At 41.2% G+C, this 22,099-nt stretch overlaps 2 protein-coding genes across 2 annotated transcripts in view; one reads left to right on the forward strand and one right to left on the reverse strand.

Annotated features, from left to right (window-relative positions):
- The window catches only part of lrp13b (low-density lipoprotein receptor related-protein 13 b), a 28,166-nt gene extending 10,991 nt beyond the window's left edge, over positions 1-17,175 (reverse strand). The window contains exons 1-31 of the mRNA XM_085358083.1: positions 17,118-17,175; positions 16,420-16,542; positions 15,920-16,165; positions 15,267-15,380; positions 15,041-15,160; positions 14,657-14,782; positions 14,026-14,229; positions 13,732-13,900; positions 13,368-13,536; positions 11,760-11,982; positions 11,430-11,549; positions 11,049-11,267; positions 10,571-10,879; positions 10,079-10,303; positions 9,843-9,971; positions 9,507-9,755; positions 9,125-9,355; positions 8,772-9,020; positions 8,194-8,682; positions 7,826-8,041; positions 7,530-7,709; positions 7,137-7,400; positions 5,138-5,353; positions 2,787-2,966; positions 2,540-2,662; positions 2,083-2,247; positions 1,737-1,952; positions 1,428-1,657; positions 1,195-1,324; positions 651-844; positions 345-531 (exon numbers count right to left, since the gene is read on the reverse strand). Of these exons, the coding sequence (XP_085214209.1) occupies positions 345-531; positions 651-844; positions 1,195-1,324; positions 1,428-1,657; positions 1,737-1,952; positions 2,083-2,247; positions 2,540-2,662; positions 2,787-2,966; positions 5,138-5,353; positions 7,137-7,400; positions 7,530-7,709; positions 7,826-8,041; positions 8,194-8,682; positions 8,772-9,020; positions 9,125-9,355; positions 9,507-9,755; positions 9,843-9,971; positions 10,079-10,303; positions 10,571-10,879; positions 11,049-11,267; positions 11,430-11,549; positions 11,760-11,982; positions 13,368-13,536; positions 13,732-13,900; positions 14,026-14,229; positions 14,657-14,782; positions 15,041-15,160; positions 15,267-15,380; positions 15,920-16,165; positions 16,420-16,542; positions 17,118-17,175 (6,073 nt within the window). The remainder of the gene's footprint in view (positions 1-344; positions 532-650; positions 845-1,194; positions 1,325-1,427; positions 1,658-1,736; positions 1,953-2,082; positions 2,248-2,539; positions 2,663-2,786; positions 2,967-5,137; positions 5,354-7,136; positions 7,401-7,529; positions 7,710-7,825; positions 8,042-8,193; positions 8,683-8,771; positions 9,021-9,124; positions 9,356-9,506; positions 9,756-9,842; positions 9,972-10,078; positions 10,304-10,570; positions 10,880-11,048; positions 11,268-11,429; positions 11,550-11,759; positions 11,983-13,367; positions 13,537-13,731; positions 13,901-14,025; positions 14,230-14,656; positions 14,783-15,040; positions 15,161-15,266; positions 15,381-15,919; positions 16,166-16,419; positions 16,543-17,117) is intronic.
- Positions 17,176-18,902: 1,727 nt separating this feature from the next.
- Positions 18,903-20,510, forward strand: LOC146628791 (nodal homolog 2-A-like). Its single transcript, XM_085358084.1, has 3 exons — positions 18,903-19,203; positions 19,501-20,255; positions 20,358-20,510. The coding sequence occupies exons 1-3, from the start codon at positions 18,903-18,905 to the stop codon at positions 20,508-20,510; spliced, it is 1,209 nt and encodes a 402-aa protein (XP_085214210.1).
- The last annotated feature ends 1,589 nt before the right edge of the window (positions 20,511-22,099 follow it).

Raw genomic sequence — 22,099 nt, forward strand, 5'->3', positions numbered from 1 at the left:
ACAGTAGTTTGTTCCATGGCCTCAGTCTGTTTTTCCCCCGTGTTCTCTGATAAATATAGTTTAATTTTGCTTTTCTGACATTCAGCAATCATACTGTCACATTTCAAATAAATCATGTACATCTCCTTTTGTGTATGAACAATACTTGAAGTGACTGACTTTGTATGTTTTGACACAATAGGTTTTGACTGTTAGTGCCTTTTGCTCAGATGAGCCTATGTTATGAAAAATATAACTGATTTTAGTGGGGGAAAAAGTGACAGTGATGTTCCTGATGTGGTAATAGTGACAAAATGATGGAGAAAGAGTCATTTAGAGACAGAATGCATCCAGACCAACTGCACCTTTCGTCTTGCAGCTTTTGTTATCAGGTTCCAGGTAGAAGCCAGGGTGGCAATGACAGCTGTAGGATCCACGGGTGTTCCGACAAATGTGGTTGCATACGGCATGAGGTGTTGTTGTACACTCATCGATGTCCACACAGTGTGTGGCTCTGGACATCAGTCTGAAACCCGCAGCACAGTAGCACTTCTGGAAAAATACGGGAAGATGACATTTCCAGGATAAGTTCAGCAGAGATGTGATGATACATATAGTTACCATTTATGAGAAATTGCCAGATAACCAAATACACATTGTTCTGCACTGACCGGACCATACGGTGTGCTGACACAGCTGTGGTCGCATAAGGGAGCCGATGGACTGGAGCAGCTGTGCTGCACACAATTCACACCCTCATCTGACCCATCAGCACAGTTAGTGACGCCATTACACACCAGGTTAGTGTCCACACACTCTCCACTGCCACACTGGTAAAGATGAGAAGGGCATATTTTCTGGCTACCTGTGAAGATTAATAGATGAAAAATACAATTAAAATTAATGGTGAATGTGTGTAATTTGTTTTCTAACTACACAGCTTCCCAACAGTGAATAAAACCGAGGATTTCCTCTAGTTTAAAAACATCCAGAAACAGAAAGGAGGTTTTTAGGATAGAAATTCTCTCATTTTAATGGGCAAAAATGTGGGTCATTTGAAGCACCACAGGCATACTCTTACTCATTAAAAATAAAAATGCACAAATTAGGGATTCAAATTACAGTCACTTTGAAAATGATGAGTTCCCCTTCTAACTAATCAAATGTGTGTGAATCCGTCCAATGAACTATGACATCAACAGTGAACATGCTTACATTTTTCCTCGTCGATGCCATTGTAACAGTCCTTCCTCCCATCACACCTCCATGACAGAGGAACGCACTGAATGCTGTCTCCACACTGCCACTGGAACTTTAAGCACTTTGCTGGAGGAGCATTGCAGTTCTGGACAGAAATGATAATGATTACACGCTTTGCTCTGTTTTTCTAAGCATTCCCTTTCTTCTTAGCTCGACAAATCAAGATGTACTTGACTTTCATTCCCCACCTTCTCGTCTGAACCATCCTGGCAGTCGTCCTCGCCATCGCAGAGCCACTCTTTCTGCAAACACTCATGAGTGTGTGGGCATCGGAGTTGTGTGAGGCAGCGTGGGGGCCTCGAGCAGTGCAGCTCATCAGAGCCGTCACTGCAGTCGGCATATCCGTCACATCTCAGTGCCTCAGACACGCACTGACCGCTAACGCATCGATACTGATGATCCGCACAGGACACCAAACCTGGAAAGAGGAAAATAAACGTGGATGTAATTTCACGTTTGCATGCTTTGCTTTTCTGAAATTTCTGAAAGGCACCCACCACAGTTTTCCTCATCTGACCCATCAGCACAATCTCTCTCTCCATCACACAGGAAGCTCTTTGGTATGCAGCGAGTATTATTATCACAGCGCTGATGGCAGCCCTCAATCATAACTGAGCAGTCAGTTTCATCAGATCGGTCCAGACAGTCATTTTGCCCGTCACACACTCGCTCTTGTGGGAGGCATTTTTTCCCATGGGAACACTGGAACTCACCTGGGAAAGAGAAAGACCATTTTCCTTCAAGATAATCAGACATGTTTCCTGCCATTAAAACCTTAGATCAGTATTTTTCCAACTCAAAAGGGAAAAAAAAAAAAGAAAAAAATATATATATATAAGGCACCTGCTTTACACTGAATAGCACATCCCTCTTCATCTGACCCGTCCTTGCAGTCCTTTTCTCCATCACATAAGTGGCTGTACATGACGCACTCCAGGCCGTCGTCGCACAGCTTAAAACCATTGCGGCACTTCAGAGGAGTCGATCTGGTGCTGAGCTCGTCAGAGGCTTGGCAAAGAGAAAAATAACAAATCAAAAGAAACTAGCTTAGATTGAAAGGTGAGCAAAGTAACAGCAAATTAGGAGATTTTCTAGTTTTGTTTTCAGTTGTTGGTTTAGCAGTGTATGTTTTAGTTAGTATGATGTTTCAAACTATGGTTGCTATTGGGTGTAGAAAGTGCATCAGCTGTGAGTTGGGGTTTTTGTTTAGCTAGAACTACAAGTGGAGGGAGAAGGATCAATATACTATTCCTGTAATTTCCCAGTTGCATGTGCTGGTCTGCTTTCTGTCTCGACTTACAGGTGGCAGTGGGATTTGGTGACTGACAGTGCTTCTCGTCAGAGCCGTCGGGACACTGGGCTTGGCCGTCGCACACTTGCATTTCAGGGATACACTGTTTGTGGTCACTGCACAAGAAGTCATCTGATATGCAGGAACAAAAAAGGTTATTTAGGATTTCAAAGCTCACAACCAAGCACTTCATTTTTAAAAAAACTCCCCTAGAGTGAATTCTGGTAGCTTTCTCCATAGTAACTTCTACTCTTACTTGAGTTTTCGCAATGAACCATACAGCCGTTTTCATCAGATCCATCAGGGCAGTCTCTTTGTCCATCACACAGCTGATGTTTAGCAATGCACAGTGACGATCGAGGGCAGAGAACTGAAGGAGGAGTGCACGGTGAAGCAAAAGGAAAAGCAGGAGCCTTGGTTGTTGCAGTGTTGTAGTCTGCAAAGAAAGGAAACTATTAAACTGGTGTTTCATTTTGTAACCTGGGACAACATCAAATAAACCTTATTGAAACATTCAGTTACTCTGCTTTGCTATTCCAGTTTTAGTTTTCAGTACTTACTGCAGCCCACTTCATCTGAGCCATCCACACAGTCTTTTTCTCCATCACACAGGAACTTCTTTGGGATGCAGCGCTTCCCGTCAGCACAACGATGCTCACAGCTCTTGATTGGTTTCTGGCAGTCAGATTCATCTGAATGGTCCTGACACTGCCACCTCCCATCACACACCTGAGCCTCGGGAATGCACATTTTCCCATGGGCACACTGAAACTCACCTGGGGTAGAAAGAAGACAATCATGGACGAAGCCATTTGCATCTGCAACCTCACATGTACAGGTTTAAACAAGGCAACATTAAGCTCATATCATCATCATCAAAAAACAAAGCTCAGACATTTAAAAGATGAACTAAATGAAGTTTAAATTGGAAAAATAAAGAAATAAACCAAAAAACCAAACCTCTTTTGCAAGTATTTTGACATCCTTCTTCATCAGATCCATCCATGCAGTCTTTCTCTCCATCACATACGTGGCTGAGTAAAACACACTCTGTGCCATCACTACACATCTTTGCGTTCCTATGGCACTGCAGCACATCATCTTGAGCTGCAGGAGCGGCTGCACTAGGACAGTTCAGTTCATCCGATCTATCTTGACAATGAGAGAGTCCATCACAGACCAGACTCTTGGAGACACAGCCCCTTCGGTCCTTGCAGAGAAAGTCTCTGTCATCAGGACACTTCTTCACGCACTTCTCATCGGAGCCATCGGGGCAGTCTTGTTTTCCATCACATATCTGTGCTGGTTCTATGCACAAAGTGGAATCTGGACACAGAATTGAAGGACTGATGCAAGGCTGCTCTGTGCGAAAGTTGACGGAAGGAGATACAGTTGAGCCGAGTGTTCCTGTGTCAGTAGCCATACTGGCACCGTCTACAAAAATATTAAATGAAATGAATCAGCAGTGCTGTAGACTTCAAGATACCATTTCTGCATTATAAATTAATATAGTTGCTTTAACTAAAGGGCACATGGAAGTACTTTATAGTGTTCCATCTATTACTAGCTCACTACAATCAGTCTTTAAAATAATTCAACAGATGAATACAAGAAATGATACAAATAATATGAAAATTATACACTTAGAAATTACCAGCCACACATCCCTCTTCATCTGAGCCGTCACTGCAATCCTTCTCCCCATCACACACATGGCTGTACATAACGCACTCATGGCCATTTTTACATCGTTTGAAACCAATGCGGCATCTGAGAGGAGTTTGTCTGGTGCCGAAGCCACTCATGGAGGCTTGACAGAGAGAACATTATGCGTTAAAGGGCAGACTGTTTGGGCAAGCAAACGATCAAGTCACACATTTTCTTTGATTAACTGCATCTTACAGGTGGCAGTAGGATTTGGTGATTGACAGAGCTTCTCGTCAGAGCCATCGGGACACTGGGCTCGGCCGTCGCACACTTGCATTCCAGGGACACATTTTTTCTGGTTGCTGCACAAGAAGTCATCTGATGTGCAGGAACAAAAAGGTGCAAGTTTGAGAAGCACAGAGGTGGCTATATAACACTGGAGACAACACTTGAAGGATTTAATGTAAGCTGCTTCTACAAGATATCAGAGCGCCTATGATGCTTGATGAAAATACAAACATGATTCAAAATAAAGAACTTCACCTTCTCTTTGAATCTTTCAAACAGCAAGTGCACATCCAAGTTTGGATGTGGCTGCATGAATGATGCTACCTTTCTTTATGGTAATTTAACCACTTACTTGGGTTTTCACACTGGACAGCACAGCCGTTTTCGTCAAAACCATCAGGGCAGTCTCTTTGTCCATCACAGAGCTGATTTTGAGAGATACACAGTGATGATCCAGGGCAGAGAACTGAAGGAGCAACGCAAGGTGATGCAGTAAAGACAGGAGACTTTGATGGAGCAGCAGCCTGATCTGGAAAGAACAAACTGTTAGCTTTAGCATGTAATGTCTATTAATCTATTAGCAAGAGTTAAGACAATAGAAAAATCAAAAAAAATTTTATAGTAAATTTGCTTTGTTAGATTCATTTGCTATTGCAGCTTCTCAGTACTTACTGCAGCCCACTTCATCTGAGCCATCCACACAGTCTTTTTCTCCATCACACAGGAACTTCTTTGGGATGCAGCGCTTCCCGTCAGCACAACGATGCTCACAGCTCTTGATTGGTTTCTGGCAGTCAGCTTCATCTGAATGGTCCTGACACTGGAACCTCCCATCACACACCTGAACCTCGGGGATGCACATTTTCCCATGGGCACACTGAAACTCACCTGGGGTAGAAAGAAGACAATCAAGGATGAAGTCGCTTGCATTTGCACCCTCACATGTACAAGTTTTAAAGTAAAACAGATGTTATCATTTTCAATAACATTAAGTTCACTCTGTCAGGGTCAAAAAGCTATTTTCAGACACAGAAAGATTACATGTAAAGTGAAACAACCTTTTTTGCAAATTCCTGGACATCCTTCTTCATCAGATCCATCCATGCAGTCTTTCTCTCCGTCACATACGTGGCTGAGTAAAACACACTCTGTGCCATCACTACACATCTTTGCATTTCTATGGCACTGCAGCACATCATCTTTAGCTGCAGGAGCGGCCACACTCTGACAGTTCAGTTCATCCGATCTATCTTGACAATGAGAGAGTCCATCACAGACCAGACTCTTGGAGACACAGCCCATATGGTCCTTGCAGAGGAAGTCAGCTATGGAGAGGGGAAAAAACAAAAATCAAAAAACAAAACAAAGATACCAAGCTGAAGATATATATAAAAAATAAAAAATAAAAAAAATAAAAAACTGCCTCCAAACTACTTATGCTTATACAGAACAGCTATGAGACTGAATAAATATTCAAAATGATTATTATTTTTAAAACTGTCTGACAATTAAAATCACATCTTAAATAATTAGCTAGATTCTGTAGACCAAGCCTTTTTTCATAGCAATTCAAGCACTTACTTGGGTTTACACACTGGACCGCACAGTCATTCTCATCAGATCCATCCATGCAGTCTTTCTCTCCATCACATATGTGGCTGAGTAAAACACACTCTGTGCCATCACTACACATCTTTGCGTTCCTGCGGCACTGCAGCACATCTTGAGCTGCAGGAGCGGTCACACTAGGACAGTTCAGCTCATCTGATCCATCCTGGCAATGACGGCGTCCATCACAGACCAGACTCTTGGAGACACAGCCCATATGGTCCTTACAGAGAAAGTCAGCTATGGAGAAAAAAAACAAGCATAACAATCTACCTTACAGATCAGAAAAAAATATAACTTTTTCAAAACTCATGTCTTTATTTCTTGGCTAAATGTGTAGACTAAGCCTTTTCTTCATGGCACATTCAAGCACTTACTTGGGTTTACACAATGGACCGCACAGTCATTTTCATCAGATCCATCAGGGCAGTCTCTTTGTCCATCACACAGCTGATGTTTAGCAATGCACAGTGACGATCGAGGGCAGAGAACTGAAGGAGGAGTGCACGGTGAAGCAAAAGGAAAAGCAGGAGCCTTGGTTGTTGCAGTGTTGTAGTCTGCAAAGAAAGGAAACTATTAAACTGGTGTTTCATTTTGTAACCTGGGACAACATCAAATAAACCTTATTGAAACATTCAGTTACTCTGCTTTGCTATTCCAGTTTTAGTTTTCAGTACTTACTGCAGCCCACTTCATCTGAGCCATCCACACAGTCTTTTTCTCCATCACACAGGAACTTCTTTGGGATGCAGCGCTTCCCGTCAGCACAACGATGCTCACAGCTCTTGATTGGTTTCTGGCAGTCAGATTCATCTGAATGGTCCTGACACTGGAACCTCCCATCACACACCTGAACCTCAGGGATGCACATTTTCCCATGGGCACACTGAAACTCACCTGGGATGGAAAGAAAGTAATGACAATCAGCTGATCTCACAACTCCACTTGAAAGTACACGTGTTGATGTGACTTTAAATACAATTTCTTTTAAGCAATAAAATAAAAGTTTAAACAATAAACAGTTAAATAAATGACATTTAAAGTGGGGGAAAAAAACCCAAACCTTTTTTGCAAATTCCTGGACATCCTTCTTCATCAGATCCATCCATGCAGTCTTTCTCTCCGTCACATACGTGGCTGAGTAAAACACACTCTGTGCCATCACTACACATCTTTGCGTTCCTGCGGCACTGCAGCACATCTTTAGCTGCAGGAGCGGTCTCAGTCGGACAGTTCAGTTCATCCGATCCATCCTGGCAATGACGGCGTCCATCACAGACCAGACTCTTGGAGACACAGCCCATATGATCTTTGCAGAGAAAGTCAGCTATGGAGGGAAAAAACAATCTACCTTACAGATCAGAAAAAAATATAACTTTTTCAAAACTCATGTCTTTATTTCTTGGCTAAATGTGTAGACTAAGCCTTTTTTTCCATGGCACATTCAAGCACTTACTTGGGTTTACACAATGGACCGCACAGTCATTTTCATCAGATCCATCAGGGCAGTCTCTTTGTCCATCACACAGCTGATTTTGAGAGATGCACAGTGATGATCCAGGGCAGAGAACTGAAGGAGCAACGCAAGGTGATGCAGTGAAGACAGGAGACTCTGATGATGGAGCAGCAGCCTGATCTGGAAAGAAAAACCTGTGTTAGGTTCAGCATGCAGCAGCAATGTGAAACTTATAAAAACTAGGTTTGGTTCATTTGAATCTTCTGGTTTCCTTCGTGCAGCTTCTCAGTACTTACTGCAGCCCACTTCATCTGAGCCATCCACACAGTCTTTTTCTCCATCACACAGGAACTTCTTTGGGATGCAGCGCTTCCCGTCAGCACAACGATGCTCACAGCTCTTGATTGGTTTCTGGCAGTCAGCTTCATCTGAATGGTCCTGACACTGCCACCTCCCATCACACACCTGAACCTCAGGGATGCACATTTTCCCATGGGCACACTGAAACTCACCTGGGGTAGAAAGAAGACAATCATGGACGAAGCCATTTGCATCTGCAACCTCACATGTACAGGTTTAAAGAATAAAAGTTCTGATCAGTTTCAATAATATTAAGTTCATTACATCACGGAAAGATTAAATATAAAGTTTAAAGTGAAACAACCTTTTTTGCAAATTCCTGGACATCCTTCTTCATCAGATCCATCCATGCAGTCTTTCTCTCCATCACATACGTGGCTGAGTAAAACACACTCTGTGCCATCACTACACATCTTTGCGTTCCTGTGGCACTGCAGCACATTTTGAGCTGCAGGAGCGGTCACAGTCGGACAGTTCAGTTCATCTGATCCATCCTGGCACTGAAACAGTCCATCACAGACCAGACTCTTGGAGACACAGCTCCTTCGGTCCTTGCAGAGAAAGTCCTCAAAAGGACACCCTTTCACACAGTTCTCATCAGATCCATCATGGCAGTCTTTTCTTCCATCACATATCTGTGCTGGTTTAATGCACAAAGAGGAATCTGGACACAGAATTGAAGGACTGCTGCAAGGTAGCCTGTAGTGAGGTTTAATGGACGGTGTGAGGAGTACAGGAGAATCATTTGAGGGCTGTCTCTCTATTTGCATTGTAGAATCTCTCTCTGCAACATCTAGAAAAATGACACCAAGAAGCAGAAATTTAAAATTATTTTAACGGCAATATATAAAACTTGAAAAGAAACTTGGCATAGATACTAACTGCATCGTTCTTCATCTGATCCATCTTGACAGTCTTTCTCTCCATCACAGACGCTGATATTGAGGACACACTGATTCCCATCTTTGCAGACTGTGAACCCCAAACGGCATTTCAGAATGTTTCTCCCAGGAGCAGCCGTGGCTGCACTCGAACAGTCGACCTCATCAGAGCCGTCGTAGCAATGAAATTCACCGTCACAAACCAGGCTTTTAGATACGCAGCCGCGATGATCTTTGCAAAGAAAGTCATCTGGAATAAAATTATTAAACAGGACATACAGTGTCAAACTTTTGAAGACATAAAATGCTAAATATTTTTAAACTGAGAAAATGAAATACTGATTTGGTGCTTACTTTTTGAGGGGCAACTTTTTACGCAGTTCTTTTCATCAAAGCCGTCAGGGCAGTCACTATGTCCATTGCAGAACTGGTCTGGAGATATGCAGAGGTAAGCAGAAGAAGGACAGAGGACAGAGGGACTGGTGCAGGCCAGGAGAGCTCGAGGAGAAAGAGTGGTAGGACCTGGAGTTTTGTTTGATTGGTCCATATTAGTTCTTGTGGTAGTCATGTTCTGTTGCAGGGCATCTTTAAAAGACAAATAAGGTGTCATACGTTAAACACAGTGACAAGAATACTAACGAAATAATAAAATGCATTACAAAGCCAAAAACTAAACGTACACCAAAACATCACATCGCTAATCAAAAAACGGTTGATTTTGTTTTAGGAAACTCACCGCAGCCCAGTTCATCTGATCCATCCGCACAGTCGTCCTCTCCATCACACACGTGACTATATAAAACACAGTCTTTGCCATCTTCACATGGCTTTGAGCCTATGCGACATTTCATCACATTTGACCGACTTGTACGAGGAGCTGCAGTTGGACAATCAGCCTCATCCGAGCCATCGGTACAATCAGACCGACCATCACACACAAGACGTCTGGAAAGGCAACTGCTCCGGTCCTGGCATTCGAACTCCTCTGAAATCGAAAAACCTATCAGTAAGTCTCAATATGTTTTTGAGCTGCATCGCCAGTTATAACAAGAATGTCAGCTTGGGCATTTACCTATAGACAGACAAGCCCCAGGACAAAACTCGTCATCTCCTTCCAGGCAGTCCTTTTTCCCGTCACACAGCTGAGCTTCTGAGAGGCAGACTGATGAGTGTCTGCACAAAAACGATGGTTTCCTGCAGGCTTGAGAATGTAAAGACAATGCAATGGAATTAATGAGATGATCATGCATACCAGAAAAATGTCAAAGTGCTATATAAATCTGTTTCTGCTGTGACAGATGATCTTACTCTGAACTGTCTGAATATCTATGGGAGCAGTGATTACTCTGATCACATGACCCGTCACAGCTGCATCTTGAATGGGGCTCCCATCACGCTGATCCCACAGAGTCATTACGTTGTCTGAAACTGACAAGAGAAAAGGCTCGAGGGCAGCTACAACTGAGCCCGAAATCTTCCATCTTCTTCCAGCTTGGTGGCTTCTCTCTCGCAGCAAACTTAATGTTGTTAAGCCTGTCATAAAAAAAAAAGTCTTAATTAAAGGCAACATTAAAGTCTGTGAGGTGACAAGTTCATCATTTTTATGTGGTTTGCAAATCCTGAGATTTGCAAGTATGCAAAACAAATCTGAATGAGTGTGGTTTGGAAATTTTAAGTCATTTTCTCCAAAGTTTGAGTTCATAAGCTGAAATTTTGATATAACTAACCCCCCAAAAATGTATTTATTATCCCCAGGGATCATAACAAGCTTCCACACACCAATCCAACGATAAAACTAACCTGCCATTTTTGAGTTCCACAGCAGGCTATTAGCCCTGAGGTCAAAAGCGATGCCCCCACTCACTCCTCCAGCTATGTGCAGCAGCTCTTTAGCGTCACCTCCCAACATGCTCATGCTGAGAATTCGATCTTCTTCTAGCCAGATGATGGTACCCCGCAGCCAGTCCAGATACAAGTTTTTAATCTCCTTTGTCGTGTAGTAAAGCTGCTTTGGGTGGTAGCTGTCAGCTGTGATTGTTCCGATGGTGTTTCGATGACATGACACCCAATAAAGGCTTCCGCTCCTCTGGTCCACATTTATCAGACAAACTAAAAAGAAATAGAAATAAGTTGAAAGAAGGTATGTTGACAGCCATTTAAGGTAGAAACTAATTAAGTCTTAACATTTTTTTTTAAACTGTTGAACCACCACTCTTAATATGATTTTTGTCACTGCACATCAGTAATAAGCAACATATGTGAACAAATCCGTGCTAACCTGGCAAAGGTGTTGGGACCAGCTCAGCGGTGGCCGCTGTTAAACTGATGCGTTGAATGTGGCCAGTTTGGTTTGCCCAGTAAAGCCAGTCTCTGTCCCAGTCAATCTCAAAAGAGAGGATCCCCTCATTGGTGGTGAAAAGCTGGCTTTCAATGAACCCTTTATCTTCCAACTCCAACAAGATGATTTCCGTATTTGTAGCATAGAGAAACCGTGGATCTGTGACAGTGAATAATATTACAGATCATCTTTTGTGTTTTCTTGTAAAGTGTAAATGCATTTTTATTTAACCACAACTGATTTAATAAGTTTGGACCAGAATTAAAAGTTATGTCTTTTTTTACACTAACAAAGGTGAAAAGAAAGTTTTAGGAAACCTACTTTCACATGTCTCATCCAGCAACAGCAATTTGAGGTTTGGACAAGAGCAGGTGAATCCAAGAGGGTTGCTTTTAGTTAGCTGGCAGAGGTGACAGGGTGTTTTTACACATGCAGAATAACCTGATGAAGACAATGAGAGGACTATTAGGTGCAACACAATCCACTATGAAGACCAAGAAAGCTCTATTAACAACTTTTAAATACATTTAACAACTTCAACCTTGTTTTGTATCCAATTTAAAACAGCTTAAATTGCATATAAATTTAAAAACAGATCTTCAGATAGGAAAACTGATCAACGACCATGTTTGAGAATAACATAAGATTTACCTTGAGGCTGTTGTAGCTCATGGTAAACCGCTAATACTGGCAGTGTGGGTTCCCATATAAATTTTCTCTGGCTCAGTTGAGTCTGTGGAGCCTGCCAGAGTCCTTTGTTATCAACCCAATAAAACGAACTTTCAAACACAGCAAGGCTCTGCGGTGCTCTCCTGCTGAACAGTCCTGTGTAGGAGTAACGGCCACTCCCATCCACCTTCACAGTCTCTATGGACTGAACGGGGAGACAAAAAAAAAAAGTCATCATGACCGAGTGTGAGTATTTTAGCCAACGTTATTTTATTAAGAACAGCAAAGAGCTCAAACTATGAGGACTCCCTCACCCTCGTCAGGTTACATAGAAGAGATTGTTGTGATGTATAGAAAGGAAAAATGTGAGAATATGACACATCTGTGATGGAGACGTAAAATATCTGCTGAGTGAAATACAATCACGTGAGCATTTGTTCCTCACAACTCTGTAGTGACTTATGGAACATTAAATATATTCTTATGGCTTGCAAAGTTTTAAGCAGAAAGCCATTTCTTTCTAAAAAGAACATGGTGTCATTTCAGCATGACAGATTTGCAAAGATGCAAATCAAGCCACAAGACCTCTGTAGCCAAATTTCTCCACTGTGGTCTCATCTGTCTGAAGGACATTGTTCCAATGGCTAAACATTATGGTTAGGACCACCACAAACACCACATAGCAACTGTCAAACACAGCAGTGGAGAGGTGGTTTGGGTTTGTTTTGCAGCCACGGGACTTGCAGTGGTTGAGTCAACTATAAAACCTTTGGATATCAAAATATTCTAGAGTCAAACGCGAGGCCACCTGTCGGATGGCTAAGGCATGGGACAAGTAACAGGACTATGATCCCAAACACAGCAGCAAATCTACAACAGGGCGGCTGAAAGGGCTGCAACAGTCCAGTCAAAGTCTAGACCTCAACTAGATTGAAATTCTGGGCTGGGGCCTTAAGAGAGCTGCGCATCAACAACCTTAATGAATTAAAGCAATGCTGTAAAGAAGAGTGAGCCAGAGACTAAAAATCAAACAAATGTGTTGCTGACAAGGTTTAAAAGCTACTGAATCATGGGCTGCACTTGCTTTTGAATCCTGTAAAAACTATGAACTACTTCACGAAATCCAAGTTAACACTTTTCAAATTCTCCTACCATCTCACATGTGTAATACAGAGAAAAACGTATCTGAGAGCTTCAGGATAAAAAGACTTTGTTGGGGTAAAAATAACAGTGGCATGTGGTGAGAAAAAAAAAAAAAAAAGTAGGGCACACAGACAAACTTTTTTAGATTATTAACTTTAAAGAGCGTAAAGTAAATGCTTTTTGATTTCAAGTGTATCCCACAGGGGTGGCATTTGCATTTATTTATAATAAATAAAATCAATACATGCCCAGGAGTGACCGAACTAGTCCCAGATATGTAAACTTTTTCTTTTTTAAATTATTTTAATTATTTCTAATAATGAGAAAAAAAAATCTGAGCACTTCTGATCAGGAACAAAGCAGCAAATAAAAATGGTTTCTATGCAACAGGCCCCGTGTGTGATGAACTGTGATGGAGAACATTTGGGCTTTTGATCCAAATCTCACCCTCTTAAAATCACTGATCCAGTACAGCCGTCTGGCAGCTACATCAGCAGTGAGGCTGTGGGCAGACTGAGCAGTGATGACTGCCAGAGAGCTTCTTTCTGAGGCATCCATCCAAGACTTTTCTATTGTTGCTCTGTCACCTGGACCCGTATTGATCCAGAACATCAAGCTGGGAGGCAGAAAGCAGCGAATATGAATAAGCAGCACTAAGCAGTGCATCATCGATTTTCATCAACGTGTAAAATAGTAACTGCATATCCTGTATTTGACATACCCTAAAATGTTGACCTTTATCCACCATTATGCCCGAATGAAATATCAAATTTGATCACTTTAAAATTCAGTCACATGTAGCCATACAGACCTTTCTACAGGCATAACGACCAGCTCTGAGGGCCTGATGTTTTTGCTGAGCAGAGCAGTGTAACTTTTTCCATCAGAACTCTGCAGGTAGATTGACTCAGTCTTCTTGTTGGTCCAGAACAGATTCCCACTGAGCCAGTCACAAGCTAAGCCTTTGATACCAGGCTCTCCTGTTTAAGAACAATAAACAAATAAATTAATGGTTGGCAAGTAGAATATAACTACGAAAAAAATAAAAATATGCAAGAAACAATTTAATGTGAGGATACGTTCTTGAATTAAAGAGTAAACCAACCAGTATAGGCTGTCCAGCTTTGCTGTCCATCACTTTTGTAAATGTTGCCACGGCTGTCAGCCCAGTAGTACCACCCCCGCGCAACATCAAACGCCAAGGCCACAGAGTCAAATGTTGAACTCTGAATAATTTCAAACTGTTGAGATTTCACATTCAATAATCCTAAAGCTGTCCCCCCAACCAGCAGCAATCGGACAGGATTAGCTGTAAATGCAGATTCATACAGGACACCGTTAGTGACGCTTATCCAATAATTCATGTGATTCATTTAATCATCAAGGCCTCACTTGATAAATTTGCATTTACAGGAAAAGTCTTTGATTACCTAACTGCTCTTTGTCCTTGATCAAACAGAGTTTATAGCTTTTGTCACCACCTTACCGACATCAAAGTCACCTATTAGCATATCATTAATCAGACATCATAAGTGCACTTTGATGTTGGTGTTGATCGTTTAAGAGGACAAAACCAAATCCAGAATGGATTCTGACAGCATAACAAAGGCCTTACACCCATTAGCTTTGCCCTAGCAAAGTCCTTGACTCAAGTTGGTACCAAACAAATTGGTGGAACATTATATTGACAGAATGTAGCGTCAATTTTATAAACAGGAAAAACACTTTCACTTCACCTGAAGCCACACATGTTGAGTTTTCATTTAGTTTGAATCCCGCTCTGCAGTAGCAATAGTAAGAACCGATGGTGTTACTGCAGTGATGAGCACAGGGGTCGAAAGGTGGAGCACATTCATCCAAATCTGTAAGAAATTAAGAGTAAACATGTGCCAGCATGCATTTTAAAAAAGGTATCTGGAAAATTACAAAGTCGCAGATATCAATTACTCCTGGAGTTGCATGAAAACAGGATCAGGGATTAAGGAATCATCTGCTCCTTTAGAAGGACACGGACACCTCGTACTTCAAAACCTTTATTCTTTCTTTAATTTAGCATTATTTTGGTTTCTGCTATAAAACCTAGTATTGAAGGTAAACTGTCATCATCTTGTCCCACACACCTTCACAGTCTGTTCCATTAGGAGACAGCTTATATCCAGCAGGACAAGAACACAGAACTCCCCTGGGTTCGTCAGTGCACACATGGCTACATCCACCATTGTCCATAACGCAGGCACGCCCTGCAGGAGGCGGAATTTTAAGCATCAGCGTCACAGAAGACGACTTAATAGACAAAAACCATTGTATATTAGTGTTTTTTGTGATAATGAGTTGCTTTAAGCGTACCGCAGGTTATGGGCTCATCGCTTTCATCAGAACAGTGAAACGTGCCATCGCACTGCTCGTCAGCAGATAGACATGTCCCCTCAGGACACCGTATGCTGCCCTCACTGCACAAATCTGGGAGAAAAATATATACATTAACCTTTTTAAGAATCAGGATAAAGATTTAAATGTTCATTTTTAGTTGCATGATGCATCAGTGCATGAAAAGGTGTATTCACACTTTAACTCAAACGTTTTTGATTCCATCCAAAAATATGCCATTTTACCTCTGGTCATCTGGATTTACCTCTGCTGATAGCCTTGATTTATTTATTTATATATATATATATATATATATATATATATATATATATATATATATATATATATATATATATATATATATATATATATATATATATATATATATATATATATATATATATATATATATATATATATATATATATATATATATATATATATATATATATCTCAGAACAAATGAGTCTATAAATATGTCTTAGTGGATGATAAAAATCCAAAATATTTAAAGAATTGTTACAGCATAGCTGGATCTGTAATGGAAAAATGTGACTTTTGGTAGTTTTGTTTAGAAAGTGTCACAAATACACAGAATGATATTTAGTTTCTTGTTAGGGCATTTTCCTCACCACAGTCCTTTTCATCAGAGTTGTCCATGCAGTCATCTATTCCATTGCACCTCAGCTCTTTAGGGATGCAGATGTGATTTTGACATGTCCAGTCAGAGTCCAGGCAGCCCTCTGTGACTGGACAGTTCTCCTCATCGGAGCCAGTGGGACACTGCTTTTGTCCATCGCAGCGGGCCGATGCTTTAACACAGCCAACAGAGTCCACACAAGCAAACTGACCTGGCGGACAATCAGAGCCTCGGAGTCCTGAAGGAAAGAAAACAAAAACATTAAAAGGTTCCATTTATTTACCCCTGAACCAACAACCTACACTTGCAGCTCAGGGGAGAAAAAAAATGTCCTTTGCCTTTTGTGCTTCATTTAAAAGTTGTTTTGTTCAACATCACTTAAAGAGTCTCAAACTACAGGAAAACAAAAATAGATAATACTGTAATGTGTAAAGTTATGAGTTTTTTTTCCCCCCCACAGGTTTGGGGGGGGGGGGGGGGGGGGGAGCCCACCAGTGCAGTCCACTTCATCTGATCCATCCAGACAATCTCCATCTCCATCACATCTCCACACAGCAGGAATACACCCGCCATCGTCACACTGCCACTGGTCATGACTGCACTCCGAGATTTGTCCTACAAAATGTGAAGAGTATGAACAAGAAATAAATGTGGTCAGACAAATTAAAACAATAACTTCCTCACTGGTTGTAATTGTATTAACAAAAAGTTGTACAATCATATGACATGTGAGTGGGAAAAGATGCAAAGCAGTCAGAAATAGATGTTTAATATTCTATTTAAAATTTCTAATTAGAAAGACGACTTTCATACGGTTAAATGAATATCAAATGAAGTACATATCAGCTCATGATTCTCGGCGTACCTTTGCATGATTTGATCTAAATAAGTACTTCAGTGCTAAATAGGATCCAATGAACGGCGACTTTCGCTTATTTTAAACGTCCTGAAACTCTAATGTTGCTAGTTTCATACTAACTTGTCTCGTTGTTACAATCATTCTGATTAGGCAAACTCCATGAAGCACAGATTAATTCAAATATAGCTCGTAACCCTGAACATCCCTCTGCCGCACACAAGCAAAACCCTGACATATAGCGAACCCTAAAATCCACCCCGCAGAAACAGGTTTGCCTATTTTTGTGAAACTGAAAGTGTCTACCCTTGGATAGTCAAAGAAAAAAAAATACCTCTCAAAACTCTCAAATGCGCCAGAAAAATCAAACAAACCAACAGGCGCCAATCCATGTCGACCTGCGCGGCTCATCTGGATAAACAGCAGCAGCTGAGAGGAAACGCTTTTATCCGGTAGCTGCGGCGGATAGAGTCACTTCCGATCAAGTTAAAAACAAGAAATAAAATTTGATTTATTCCGCTGTGTTTAAACTTAAACTCGACGTTTTCTTAAAAAGTGCCAAATAAAACATACTTACATTATTTTTAATAATAGCAACCGCACCCTTGAATTAAGTTAATTTAAAGTTGCATTTGGAGAGCTTTCTTTTTTTTAATTAGCTGGTGATGAAGTTCTACCACCAAGTCAGGCTGATGAATTATTGCCCATTGCGAAAGGTTTTGTGGTTTTACGCACGGAAGAACAGTTACGATGTGTGTGCATGCAGTGATATTTTTGCACTGTCTTTCTAGATAATGATGTTAGTATTTCAGGCTCAACATGGTACCGTGTTACTGTGTGTGCAGTGCACTTTAAGGTTTTCATCTGGTTGTGTTACGTGCGCGCTGTTACATGAAAACATTAATTATATCCAATATGAAATTCTTTCGTTATGTCAATTAATGAAACAATTTGACAGTAGGCTACTGCTTTTCATTCGTCCAACTAATTGAAACGAATTAGTTAAAGTTTTACATAAAACTAGCTAGTTTGAATAAATTTGTTTGATGTTGTCACAATGACTTAAAGGAATAAAACGACACCTTTGAACAGTTTCACCTTTTGTTAAATGTTTTCATCAGAAGCACGGCAGCTTTGTACATGGGCTCTTTCTTCTTTTAACTGAGGTCCCGAAGCTGTTTAGTTTATGAATGGAAACGATTAGCGGGCAGTTATCACTCTGGGTGTGTTAGCTTTTAATGGCTTTAGCGTCCGATGAAAGTCGTGTGCCTTTGGAAACGCAATATTACGCAAGGAATGACTTACAGTTCCTAAAACAGTGGCCCAAATTAATTATACTGTCTTTGAACTTTCCCTTGATTTTAATTGTTTTTCTATATGTATTGATATTATATTATATTATATTATATTATATTATATTATATTATTCTGATAATATGCCGGAACACACGCATTGCAGGTTTCTTTTAAAACAGTAAATTAAGGAGATCACCGGTTTGCTTCCGCATATTTTCATATTGTTTATTAATATTTTGCTGATTAGGCTTCCTGATATTTATTGAAAATGTTCAGTTCGTTTTATTCATTTCTGAGCACTGACATCCCTTTAAGATTAACAATACATTAAAATTTAATTTAATTAATTAAAAAAATAACAAACAAAAATCGTATTTATTTTGGTCTAAAATAACCTGTTATATTTTCCGCTTGTGTCCTGGACAAAAATAGGACACAAGGGGTTGCGCAGTTTGTTAATGATGTCATACAAAAAAAAGCAGTTTTTTTGATTAACTCTCTTGTTTCTCCCAATTAATCAAGGCGCAATTGTGTAGCTCATAATCTCTTTAGCTAAAAATATTATCATGCCTTTTAATCTGAGGGATCGCCAGTATACAAAACATCAATCAGAGTGGGGGACTCCACTTCAAAGAGCACTCTGTTTCGATAGCCCATAGGAGGTCCCTGTTATACCGCTTAGATCACAGGCGTCCTTCAGCCATTAGAGGCCTGACAGCTGTCTTCAAAGAACTTCAGAGAGACACGCGTGATTATAAATCCGGTTCTGGGACTACACCTGATCATTCTGGATCTGCCTACCGAAGAGACAACACGACAAATCATGAAGAGACGAGCTGTGGATTTCGCTTTTGCGCTTCTTCTTCTAGTGGATTTGGTTCAGGCTCTCACCATCCCTAAGATGCACCCTGATAAACTGCTCCGTGGGAGGAAAGCTCGGGACGGTGGGGCCAGACACGCTGCACAGAGGCACCGCTTTAACAGTCTGCCGCACTACATGATCCATCTCTACCGGGTCATGCTGATCGAAGACCAGATCAGTACTCAGGCTGACAGCGTGCCCCACACTTGGAACGAAGAAAATCTTCACAGCTCCGATTCTGTGATCAGCCTGGTCGCTAAGAGTGAGTATTTAACATCAGGGAAATTACGAAAACGGGCTTAGGTATTTTGAAAGCCATTTGAAAGCCACGTAGCCCAACTTTTCTTTTAGAAAATATGGATGAAAAAGAATAATTTACAAACAGAAGAACTTCATAAATACATTTAGCAGCAAAATGTACTTTAGTTTGACACACTACTACAAAATGTGTTTTTTTTTCTCTATTCCCCTTTAATAGTTTGCATGTCTATTGTTAAACAAGTCATAGCTTTACCCTGTGGTATAATTCTAAAAATGTCTTTTATCGTATCTGTTTCAGGCTGCCAGCAGATTGGCAGGAGATGGTCCCTCACTTTTGACATGTCCTCCATGTCTGCAAGCGACATTGTCCAGCTGGCTGAGCTTCGCATCCGCCTGCCAGCTTTTAAAGAATCTTCCAGCGCTTCAATAGACATCTACCATTCCCACAGTGAGCGGTGCATGCACTGCCCCGAGAATAGGCTGCTTCTTGGCCACCTTAGAGTTCATCCCAGTTCACTGATGTCGCCGTCCTCCTGGAAAGTGTTCAACATGACGCACATAGTCCATCGCTGGTTGCAGCATCGGGGGCATTTCGCAAAGAGGATGGGGGAAGAGAAGCCAGAGGAGAGAGAGCAGGAGCATGAATTATTTCAGCACCTTACAGCTGACAGGGTCATCATGGTGGTCTTCTTAAAGCATGAAGCAAAGGACCAGCGAGTACCAATGCTCATCCGCACAGCAAAGCACTCCAAGTACGCTGGTCTGGGCAGGGAGCACGTACCCTCCAGGATGAGGAGTAGCAGAGAAAAGAGGGACCAGCAGACCCAGCAGCAGAGAGAGGAGGGTGGGAGAGATGCTCCCAGCGACAAGGCAACACAAGAGGAGAAAAAGGATCATCTGTGCAGGAAGGTGGACATGTGGGTGGACTTTGAGAAACTCGGCTGGAGTGAGTGGATTGTCTATCCCAAACGATACAACGCTTATCGCTGCAAAGGGACCTGTCCCACACCAGTAGATGAGACCTACACCCCTACTAACCACGCATACATACAGGTAAGACGGAAACACCTCATCATATGCAACAGTACTGATAATGCCCCAACAGCATGAATAGATGTTCTCTAATCAATTATTTTCTTCTTCTCCGCTCTCCAGAGCCTGTTGAATTATCATCATCCAGACAAGGCACCCTGTCTGTCTTGTGTGCCCACACACCTGGCACCAATCTCCATGCTGTACTTCGAAGATGGAAAGATGGTCATGAGGCATCAAGACGACATGGTGGTGGAGGAGTGTGGCTGCCAATGAGGGAAACGCCTGCAGAAGGGAAATCATATAACCCTTCAACTTGTGAACCACGGGACCAAAGGGGTCTACAGCGAGAGTACTGGGATCTCAGAGCGGCAAAGTGGGTGCGTGTCTGCTGGCACAGAGCTGTCCAGGACAGAGACTGCTGATGTGATGCAGGAAGCTTCTAGTATATATCCTGGACGATTCTCTCTAAATTACAGAGCTAAACAGTTATGAAACAGCTTCTGTTTATAGGAAATTATGTGGGACTATAAGCTGTGCCTTTTAATAGCCATGTCTCAAAAGGCACGACATGATCACAGACTTAAGCACTATATTGTCACAGAAACTATGTTGTTTTTATGCTTCAAGACTGAACCTCTAATACCATTGAAATTACAGAATGGTTTACTGTAAGCGCTTTAATTATTATCATTATCATTATTATTAATATTCTTTATTGAGACGTTTGGGTCACATTGACCTATTTGTATATTTGCTATATAGGCCATAATAGAGCAATAAATTGTTTTTTTTTCTCTTAAGCAACTTGACCAAATTGTGTTTTCATTTTGAAATGTTGGTGGTAAAGAAATATTCTTACCTGTTAACAGAAAAACCACACACTAGAATTAAAAGCACAGGAGTTGTTGGGTTTTGGTGTCCAAGGCTGTAGATGGAAATGTCTCACAAACAGCCCCTGACTGTACAAAGGTAACAAACAAACAAACAAACAAACAAACAAACAAACAAACAAACAAACAAACAAACAAACAAACAAACAAACAAACAAACAAACAACCCAGGATCTAGATACTGCTGAACAAAACACTAGAAGGCACTTAGGTCTATTGGGTCTGTGTCATTTGGATTAGAGAAGGCTAATAGTATAAATTCACACCCAATTCACACCCAAAATTATACATACACCCCCACTAATATTTGGTTGAATGTTCCTTAGTAAGTTCAAAACCAACAAGTTGTTTTTGGTAGCCATATCAAGCACCTGGCATAATTCTGGCTGGATATCTGACCACTCCTCTTGGCAAAATTGGTAGAGTTCATTTGGTTTCCTGGCAAGTACATGGCTTTTAACCGTAGTCTGCAAACTTTCAATTGTGATGATGTTGGGGTTTCAAAAAGGTCACATCAGGAGCTTAATGTCTGCTTTGTTCCAAAATGAGAGATCATGTCCTGTGGAACAGCCAACTATTGACACTATGTCCAAATTTCAACCATCTAACTGCTGATTTGAGGTGAAGTTGAATAATTATGAGATTAATCCATTCACTTTGTGCAATGTAACAGTACCACCAGCAAAACTGCCCAAGGGCATGATGCCAACAGTTGGGACAGTGTTCATAGGTTTGAAAGCCACCTTTACCCTTCCTTAACATAGCTTTTGTTATTGTGACCAAATACCTCAATATTTGTGTTATCTAACTGCAAATTGCAGTCAAACTCGAAGGTGATGATTTTGGAGCAGGGGCTTCTTTCTTGGTCGACACCCTCTCAGTCAATGTTGATATAAAGCTCACGTCACTTTGGACACTGACGCTAATATTTCAGCAGTTTCCACTTCGTGGCAGGCTTGAACTCTGGTGGTT

The sequence above is a fragment of the Diplotaxodon limnothrissa genome, linkage group LG7 (assembly GCF_057381915.1).
Source record: "Diplotaxodon limnothrissa isolate DT_005_m linkage group LG7, D_limnothrissa_male_GT1.1, whole genome shotgun sequence".
Taxonomy (NCBI): Eukaryota; Metazoa; Chordata; class Actinopteri; order Cichliformes; family Cichlidae; genus Diplotaxodon; species Diplotaxodon limnothrissa.

Coding starts and splice junctions, on each gene's coding strand:
- LOC146628791 (XM_085358084.1), top strand. CDS start 18,903: ATGAAGAGACGAGCTGTGGATTTCGCTTTTGCGCTTCTTCTTCTAGTG. Junction 19,204..19,500: donor GATCAGCCTGGTCGCTAAGA/GTGAGTATTTAA, acceptor TATCTGTTTCAG/GCTGCCAGCAGATTGGCAGG. Junction 20,256..20,357: donor CTAACCACGCATACATACAG/GTAAGACGGAAA, acceptor TCCGCTCTCCAG/AGCCTGTTGAATTATCATCA.